Here is a 10,048-nt window from a genome sequence, read left to right as displayed (position 1 = left end):
GTAAGAACACACCATAACCTACAAAGCAGATGTGCTAAAAAAAATCATACCTGAATCATGCCAATTGTCAGGATCTACTTTTTAACCTTCAGGAGACACAGGAGAAAAAGATAAAAAAGATGGCGGGGGAACCATAGGTGAAAAGAGACATTTATGAGACATATGGACCAAATTCAGTGTGTACACAGACCTTGTTTGAATCCTGGTTTGAACAAACCAACTACAGGAAGGAAGGAGGGACAGAGGGAGGGAGGGAGGAGGGAGAAAGAAAGAAATCTGAATATTAACTGAATATTTGTTGATATTGAATAAGTATTTTTTATATGTGTTAATGATATACTGTGGTTATGTTTTTTTTAAAGAGTCCTTATCTTTTGGGAATACATACTGAAATATTTATGCATGAAATAATATGGTACCTGTGATTTGCTTCACAACAATCCAGGGAGGAGGCAGGAAATGGGCACTGGTTTAGATAAACTAAGAATGGCCAGGAGTTGATTGTTTTACCTGCGTGATGGGTACATGGGGTTCATGGGGTTTGTTGTATGTTTGAAAGATTTTATAATAAAAAGCTTTAAAGATGAAGAAAAATCTAAGATGCTAGAACATTTAAAATTCAGGCATTGTACATTGCTGATGGGAATATAAATTGGTATAAGTTTTATGAAAGGCAATATGACATATATTAAAAAAAATGCACATATCCTTTGACTCAGAAAATCACTTCTAGAAACGCAAACTCTGTGCTCACCATGTGTGATACAATATGCAGACACACACACAGACACACATGCACATTTATATATGGATCCTCACTGCAGCCTTATTTGTAAAAGAAAAAGATTAGTAATAACCTAAACATCCTCAATGGGGGCTAGCTAAATAAGTCATGGTAAATCCACTGAATGGAATACTCCACAGCTGTTTCTAAAAATGAGGATGACTCCATAGCCATTTCTAAAAATGAGGATGTTCTTTATATACTGACCTGAAACAATCTTACAAAGTGCAGGGATGTGTGTATAGTATGCTACTATATGAAAAAGAATGTACACATACAAGCATGTATGCTTATATATATATAAAATATCTCTGAAGAATATAAATAAGACATTTACCATCATTTAGGCCTCCAGGAAAGGGACTGGGTTTACAGGGCAAAGGGATAGGAATAAGACTTACATTTCAATGGTAGCATTTTGTACCTTTTAAATTTTATTCCATGTGCATGCATTGCCTATATTTTTTAAAAAGATTTAAGTTTTAAAATAAATAAAAACAAGATTAAGATGTTAAAAATATAAAGACTATCTAGCAATGTGGGAGAATCTTTGTAATACTATGGTTTAAAATAGTATACATAATTTTATCCACATAATAATTCATAATAGAATTATAAAAGATGTCTGCTCATAATCAAGTGCTGGAAACCCACAAATGAAAAGAATTTTTTTTAGGTGGGAGTGCAAGTGTTGTTGTTTGTTAAAACTTTATAGTTATTATAATATGGTATGATAATAGGTAAGGTAAATTACGATTTAGTGAAAAAATTAGATTTTGACTGCAAATATCTGATTTCCATGAAGGTTTTCAGTCAGAGGCTTTTTTCATGAAGCTAGGTGCACCTGGTCACACTGCCAGAGCAGGTTCTGTTTGGTTTCCTGCCAGCCTCGCTGAGGAACAAGATGCTGGGCCAGTGACTGCAGTTGGTCACGTCCTCACACTTAGCACTCATTCACCAGACCTTGGACAATTTGTTTATTTATGAGGAAAAGACTTCTCATAAACAAGAAGAGGCTTTCTGGAGGTGGAAAAGCCAGGGTGTTAACTATCCTCTTTCGTACACTCAGCTTCCTTCCTTGAGGAAGGGCCCCAGTGGGAAAGCGTAGGTGGGCTCTGTCCAGAAAGGAAGGAGAGTCAGGAACCCACAGCAGTGGCCTGAGCCAATTCCACCCGTCCGGCCTCAGCCTAACTCTGGCCTTCTGCCCTGCGTCCTCCTCAGCTCTGTCGACCCACCTGTTCTTGGAGGCATGTCTCCTCCAGGATACCTACCCTGCTCACCCTTCAGAGGCAGCTGTGGGAGAGTGGAAAAGAGCCCAGATTAGGAGCCAGGGACTGACTCTGCCCCTAACTAAGTGCATGACCTCAAATAAGTCACTTAGCCTCCCAAGCCTGTTTTTTCATCCATAAAATAAGCCTACCTATCTTGCTGTGCTGCCAGAAGAATGAGATCGTCGTGTTGTCTCATTCTGGGTCCCGCACTATGTCTCTGCCTAGACTGCTTCTCAGTCTCCTTGGCCTGCTCCTCCTTGGCGCGTGCCTCACATTTATCAGTCCTCTGCCCTCCCCTTCTCTTTGGGCTCCCAGACCTAAACCATCGCTCATCACAGCCATGCTCCAGATCCAAACACCCAACTGGCCCTCTCCACCTACGTCTTCCACAAGTATCTCAAACCTGATTTACCTAAAACTGAACTCATTATCATTCTCTCCAAACTTGGTCATTATCCAGAGTTCTCTATCCCAGCAATACCTCTAGCATCCACCCACTTGCTCAAGCCAGAAACCTGGGGATTTTTCTTGACTCTACTCCAACATTCATGGATAACAGCAGCAGTAGCCATCTTCCACTACATGGCCTGGGAAACAGAGAAAGCTGGACTGAAGTAAGATAGAATGAAGCAAACACACCAAGAATCACGGCAGAGAACAGGAGAGAAAAGACCATGTGGGTTGCTAAAGGGCTACATGCTCTGGTTCTGTTCTGGAGCCCAGCTGCAGCCCCACCCTTGGATTTTATGAGACCCCCTCAGTACCTTTTCCAATAACCCTCCCATTGTGGGGTTTGTTTGTTTGTTTTTGCTTAAGTTAGTTTGAGTTGGGTTTCTACACTTGCAAATACAAGAGTCCTAATATAAACATATTTTATCTGTCAGCATAAGCTACTTATGCTGTGGTAATGAACAACCCTCACATTTTGGTGGCTGAACTCCACCACATGTCCATTAGCAGTAGGGAGCTCTGCTCATTGCTGTCCCTCAGGAAGCAACTGCCATCTTAAATGTTGTTGGTTACTGTTCCACAGAGCCAGGACTGGAACTAGAGTTGCCTGACTTCTCATTCAAGGCTCTTTCTACCCTAACTGCCTGTGGTAGTCAGTCTCCAAGATGGCCCTTAATGATCCTCACCTCCTATCACCCTCGTGCAGTCCCTTCCATACTAAATAGGGCTCACATATTAAGAGACTGCAGAAATGACTGTGTGACTTCCAATGCTGGGTCATAAAAGACATTGTGGCTTCCACCTTGTCTCTTTCTGGCATCACTTGCTCTGGGGGAAGCCAGTTGCCAGGTCATGAGAACATTCAAGCAGCCCTGTGGAGTGATGAGGAACTAAGGTGAGGAATTAAGGCCTCCTTTTAACAACTACTACCAACCAAGCATGTGAGTGAATCATCTTGGAAGCTGATTCTCCAGCCCCAGTCAAACCTTCAGATGAGAGCTGCCCCAGCTGACATTTTTTTTTTTTTAATAAATTTATTTATTTTTATTTATTTTATTTTTGGCTGCGTTGGGTCTTCCTTGATGCACGCAGGCTTTCTCTGGTTGCAGTGAGCGGGGGCTACTCTTCGCTGTGGTGCGCGGGCTTCTTATTGTGGTGGCTTCTCTTGTTGCGGAGCACAGGCTCTAGGTGCGCGGGCTTCTGTAGTTGTGGCTCTTGGGCTCTAGAGCACAGACTCGGTAGTTGTGGTGCACAGGCTTAGTTGCTCCACGGCATGTGGGATCTTCCCGGACCAGGGCTTGAACCCCTGTTCCCTGCATTGGCAGGCAGATTCTTAACCACTGCGCCACCAGGGAAGCCCCCAGCTGACATCTTGATTGCACCTGAGAGACCCTGACCAGAACCACCCAACTAAGCTTCTCCCGAATTCCTGACCCACAGTATAAGAAATAATAAATGTTTATTCTTTTAAGTCATTAAGTTTTGGGGTGATTTGTTACACAGCAATAGATAATTACTATAGAACCTTACAAACAGAGATCTCGTATAAGGAAAACTTCTATCTTTGGCATTTGTACAGTGTGAGAAATTATTCTTCTCTTTCCCCTAGCCTCTGGCCTAGCTCAGGTTACCTAACTAAAAATAGCTATCAGGCTTGAGGAATCCAACCCAGGAACACAGAATCCCATTTTATTCTTTAAAGAGGCCTTTCCCTTTCCCTTTTATTGCAGAAAGCACCCAGGTCTCCTGAGAATGAAAAAGCACCACATCACATCACCTTCACCTGGATGATCCAGAGAAATGATTCTTACAAAAATCAAAGGAACTGGAGCCCAGGCTTCCCCAGTTAAATACAGTATTGAGGAAATAATAAATATTTGAGAATTGACACTCTATGCTATCTGAGTTTTTCTAAGCTGAGAAAATGGTGTCAACAGTAGTGCTAATGCCTTATATTTATACAGCATGCTTCTCATAATGTTTTCACATCTATATCTGAGGTAGGTGGGGAAGATATAAATAAACCAGGATACATATGGAACCAATGGCTCAGAGCTCATGATTTGCCCATAGTCTCATGGTGTGGGAATGAGAGGGCTGGGTCTAGAATCTGGGTTTCAGTGATTCCAAGTCAGGTGTGGTGCCTTCCAAGGCAGGACCTCCAGGCTGTGATAATATAAATGCCCTTCAGTTGGGGCTGTCCTCTGGGATCAATGTGCACTTGTAGGTCTCTTTAAAGGCCTCAAGGAAACGTGGTATTACTTCATCCACAGTGACATGCCTCTGGAGCTCCTTACTCAGGGAAGTGACACCTGTCCCAACCAGCCCACAGGGCACAATGTGCTCAAACCAAGCGAGGTCCGTAGAACAGTTCAGCGCCAGGCCGTGAGATGTAATGTGCCTTCCACAGCGGACTCCTGCAAGGCAAACCAATGGGTCTTAGAATAGGTACCCTCCCTCCCCAGGCTTCATGATCCCCCTCAGTGTGATGAGGAAACTGGACTAGACCACTGATTTTCCAACTTCGTTTCTAGAGCACCCAAGGGGTTGTGCACAGATCAGGGGAGGGGGACAAAATGGGAGGAGAGGTGTGTCGCTCCACAGTAGCTGCACTTATTACGGAGATTACAGAAAATGTCCTTTAACAAAGAGATTCCTCCGTTGCTTAACAAAAAGTTTGAAAAAACTTTTTCACCCTTATTGTCCTGATACTGTGAAGTACCCTGGCAATTCACTTCCCTGTGTCTCCACTGGTAAAAATGAGTGTTGAACGAGTTGGCCTCTGAGGGCCCTTCTGGTTCTGAATATTTCAGTGAAGAGGGTTAAAAACTTTGTTGTTTATTTGTTTTTACATGTAATGAGATATTTATTCAGCCTTAAAAAGGAAGAAAATCCTGACACACACTACAACATAGATGAACCTTGAGAACATTATGCTAAGTGAAATAATCCAGTCACAAAAAGACAACTACTGTATGATTCCACTTAAATGAGTTACCTAGAGAAGTCAAATTCATACAGATAAAAAGTAGAATGGAGGTTGTCAGGGGCTAGGGGGAAGGTGAAATGGGGAGTTGTTTAAAACTGTGGAGTTTAAATTTTGAGAGATGAAAAGTTCTGGAGATTGGTTGCGTAACAATGTGGAAGCACTTAACACTACTGAACTGTACACTTTAAAATGGTTAAGATGGTACATTTTATATTATGCGTATTTTACCACAATTTTTTTTTAAAAAGGGGGAAAAAAATCATTCAGAGGAAGAAAGATACATTACGTCCAGGACTAGTTCTCATTCAAAGCCCGCGTCAGACACACCTCCTCCCAGCCGGAGCTCTGCCCTCACCACCATTGGTCCGACCCCGCCAGGCCCCGCCCCGAGGCGCTCACCGATTGCGCAGATCTTGCGCTCGCCCAGCCAGACGCCGGTGTAGGGTGGGGGCCGCGCGCGGGCCCCCGGCAGGCCCTGGAGCTCGCACAGGCGCACGGCGCACGCCTCCAGGGCCGCCACGTGGGCGCGCAGGCGCAGGCCAAGGGGTCGCAGGTCGAGTACGGGGTGGCAGAGCAGCTGGCCCGGGCCGTGGAAGGTGGCTAGGCCGCCGCGGCCAATGGCGCGCACCTCGGCACCCAAGGCCCGCAGCCGCGTCGCCTCCTCGGACGTCAGGCCGCCGCGCAGCCCGGCGGTGTACACGGGCCCCGCGGGCTCGCAGAGCAGGAGCGCGCCCGCCTCGGTCCCTGGCTCGGCCTGCAGCCGCCACAGCCAGCGCTCCTGCAGCGCCAGTAGCTCGGCATACGGCACCTGACTCAGCCGCAGCAGCCGTACCGCCGGTTGCCGCATTGCGCGGGCCGCGGCGTCTGCGGGGCCCCGCCTCCTGCCTGGGCCTGGGGGCGTGCTGGGAGGGGCGGGGACTCGGGGACTTGTCCGGAGTCTCCGCCCCCAAATGCTTGTTACTGGCTGTTGAGAGACTGTACGATACCTAGGGCAAGGTGTGTCTCTTCATTCTTTCATTGCAACAACCAGTATAGAGGGCCTGCTTGTGTTTTGCAGGCCCTGCCCTAGGTGCTTGATACAGTAGTGTACATTGTATGGAAAAAGAAAAAGGTCTGTTCTGGGAAGCTTACATTCTTACAGCAGGCAATAAGCAAGTATTAAAGCATTAAATAAATAAGGTTATTTCAAATACTGATAACTGCTATGAAAAGAAAAGTAAAATAGGGTAATACGTGTCCTGAGTGGAGTTCCCCGAGGAAGAGGGAGATTAACATGCAGGAGGTTTATTGGGGTGGTGATGGGGTGAAGGTACTTTCAAGGCCAAGCCTGTAAGGGAGTGATGGAAGCAGGATTAGGCAGAAGGAGAGGTTGAATTGTGAAACTAGCTAAGCAGAAGCCTCAGCCAATCCCAAAGAATGCTCTGAGCCTGGGATGACCTTTCAGAATTATTCCAAATTAAGAAGGGGGCCAGAAATTTATGTCCTTGCATTGACCAGTGATGGAGGCTGTATGTGGACAGGTCCTGTAACTTTTGGCAAGGCTGTTTCCTTTGGAGGAAGGCAATTCCCAGAGAGAAATTGAGGGAGCAACCTACTCCCAGAAGCTGGGGGAATGACTGACTAGATCCTGAGGATGGATCTGGATCACAGCATCCATTATGTTGTATTGGAGTGTGATTTAAACAAATCTAAATTCATTTAATAAACTTTTACTGAGTACCAACTATGTGTTTGGCCCACTGCTATGTGAAGAGGTTACACAAGACTATCCTACCCCTGTATTCCTAATAGCACACAGAACCCAGTTTTTATGTCCTCAATCTATCCTCTGAATGTGTCTTCTAAGCTGCAACCAAAGATTGTTTAATTGAAAAGAAGAAAGCAGAGAAGTATAGAGAATAATGTAACAAATTACCGTTTACCCACCATCCAGGCTTATCAAATTTTAATATTTTATTACTTTTGCTCAGGTCTTTTTTAATTTTAGAAACTAATAACATTGATCACTCCCATAGGTACCTGAAAGACATTTCATAAATGTAGACATAAAATCCTATGCAAATATTAGCAAATTTATCCAGCAATAAAGTATTGTTTATCCCAGGAATGCAAAATTGGCTTAACATTCTAAAATCAAACAATATAATTTTCACCGAAAAGGAAAAAACCCATGAGATTGTTTTCAATAAATGCATAAAAAGCAGTTGGTAAAAATCAACACCTACTCTAACTAAAATTCTCATCAAACTAGGAAGAGAAGAGAAATTCTCCAATCTGATGAAGTGTATTGCATCAATCAGGATTTAGATGACAGAGAAACCACACAGGTAATATTTTAATTAAATTTTTTATTTTGAGAAAATGGTAGACTCACATGCAATTGTAAAGAATAATACAGAGAGATCCTGTGTACCCTTTACCCAGATTCCCTCAAAGGTAATGTCTTGCCAACGTCACAGTTGGGATATGGACATCGATACAGTCAAGATACAGAACATTTCGATGACCATAAGGATCTCTCATGTTGCTCTCTTATATCTACACCACTACTTAACTCCCAGCAAACAATTATCTCTGTTATATAAATAGCATCATACGGTATGTAAACTTTGGGAACTGGCTTTTTTTTTTCCACTCAGCATAATTTTCTAGAGACTCATCTGGGTTGTTGCATGTATCAATATTCATTTCTTTTTATTGATGAGTAGTATTCCATGATATGGATGTACCATAGTTTGTTTAACCACTCATCCATTGAAGAATAACTAGGTTATTTCCAGTTTTCAAATATTCTGAATAAAGCTGCTACAAATATTCATGTAAAAGTTTTTAATGTGAACATAAGTTTTCATTTCTCTGGAATAAGTGCCCAAGAGTGTAATTACTGGATCACATGGTAGCTGCATGTTTAGTTTTTCAAGAAACTGCCAAACTGCTCTCCAGAGTAGCTGTACCATTTTACATTCCCACCAGCAATATATATATGAATGATGTAGTTTCTCTGCATCCTTGCCAACATTTGCTTTACCACTATTTTTTATTTTAGACATTCTGATAGGTGTATAGTGGTATCTCATTGTGATTTTAATTTGTATTTCCCTAAAGGCTAATGGTGTCAAACATCTTATCATGTGCTTGTTTTCCATCTGTATATCCTCTTCAATGAAATATCTGTTCCTGCTTTATGCCCATTTTCTAATTGATTGTCATTTTTTTACTGTTGAGTTTTTTTGTTTTTTTTAAAAAAATTATTTATTTATTTATGGCTGTGTTGGGTCTTCGTTTCTGTGCGAGGGCTTTCTCTAGTTGTGGCAAGCGGGGGCCACTCTTCATCACGGTGCACGGGCCTCTCACTATCGCGGCCTCTCTTGTAGCGGAGCACAGGCTGCAGACGCGCAGGCTCAGTAATTGTGGCTCACGGGCCCAGCTGCTCCGCGGCATGTGGGATCTTCCCAGACCAGGGCTCGAACCCGTGTGCCCTGCATTGGCAGGCAGATTCTCAACCACTGCGCCACCAGGGAAGCCCCTACTGTTGAGTTTTGAGAGTTTTTGTGTATTCTAAATACTAGTCCTTTATCAGATATATGGTTTGTAAATAGTTTCTCTCACTCTATGGCCTGTACTTTCATCCTCTTAACAGGGTCTTTTGCAGAGCAAAAGTTTATAGTTGTGATAAAGTCAAATTTATCCACTTTTCCTTTTATGGATCTTACTGGTCTAAGAAGTGTTTGCCTAGCCCTCAGTACTGAAGATTTTCTCCTCTTTTTCCCTAAGTTTTGAAACTTTGGAGTGTTTTGTTTTGTTTTGTTTTTTTGCAGGTTGTGTGTGTGTGTGTTGCTTATGGATGGATGTCCCATTGCTTCAGCACTATTTGTTCGAAAGGCTATGTTTCCTAATTTAATTGCTTTTACAACTTTGTCAAAAATCAGTTGGGCATACTTTTGTGGGCCAGTTTCAAGGTTCTCTGCCATTGATCTGTGTGTCTTTCCCTCCACCAATACCGCATATTCTTGATTGCTGTAACTATATAATAAGGCTTAAAATCAATCTGATTCTTCCTACTTTATTCTTTCTCTTTCCAAAATTGTTTTAGTTATTGCAAAATGGTTTCATTATTTGCCTTTTCATATACATTTTAGAATAATCTTGTCTATATCTAAAAGATCTTGAGATTTTTATAAAAATTACATTAAACTTATATATCAATTTGGGGAAAATTGACATATTTGCTACATTGGGTCTTCCAGTTCATGAACATGGTACATCTCACCATTTATTTAGATCTTCTTTAAATTACTTCATCAGCATTTTGTAGTTTTCAGCATACAAATCTATATGTGTTTTGTTAGATTTCTGCCTAAGTATTTCCCTTTTTTGAGTGATTCTTTTTTTTTTTTTTTTTTTTTTTAAATACAATCTTTATTTTTTTTCCCTGTGAGTTAAATTGTTACATTTTTTAAAATTATTTATTTATTTTTATTTATTTATTTATGGCTGTGCTGGGTCTTCGTTTCTGTGCGAGGGCTTTCTCCAGTTGCAGCAAGTGGGGGCCAC

General features: G+C 42.4%; 1 protein-coding gene across 1 annotated transcript; it reads right to left on the bottom strand.

Moving 5' to 3' along the window:
- Nucleotides 1-4,442: 4,442 nt before the first annotated feature.
- Nucleotides 4,443-6,341, bottom strand: LIPT2 (lipoyl(octanoyl) transferase 2). Its single transcript, XM_061201254.1, has 2 exons — nucleotides 5,894-6,341; nucleotides 4,443-4,922 (listed from the first exon to the last, which is right to left on the bottom strand). The coding sequence occupies exons 1-2, from the start codon at nucleotides 6,339-6,341 to the stop codon at nucleotides 4,693-4,695; spliced, it is 678 nt and encodes a 225-aa protein (XP_061057237.1). The 3' UTR covers nucleotides 4,443-4,692.
- Nucleotides 6,342-10,048: the final 3,707 nt, after the last annotated feature.

This window comes from Eubalaena glacialis, chromosome 10 (genome assembly GCF_028564815.1).
Source record: "Eubalaena glacialis isolate mEubGla1 chromosome 10, mEubGla1.1.hap2.+ XY, whole genome shotgun sequence".
Lineage (NCBI taxonomy): Eukaryota > Metazoa > Chordata > Mammalia > Artiodactyla > Balaenidae > Eubalaena > Eubalaena glacialis.
This window is presented reverse-complemented; position numbering and strand designations above follow the sequence as displayed.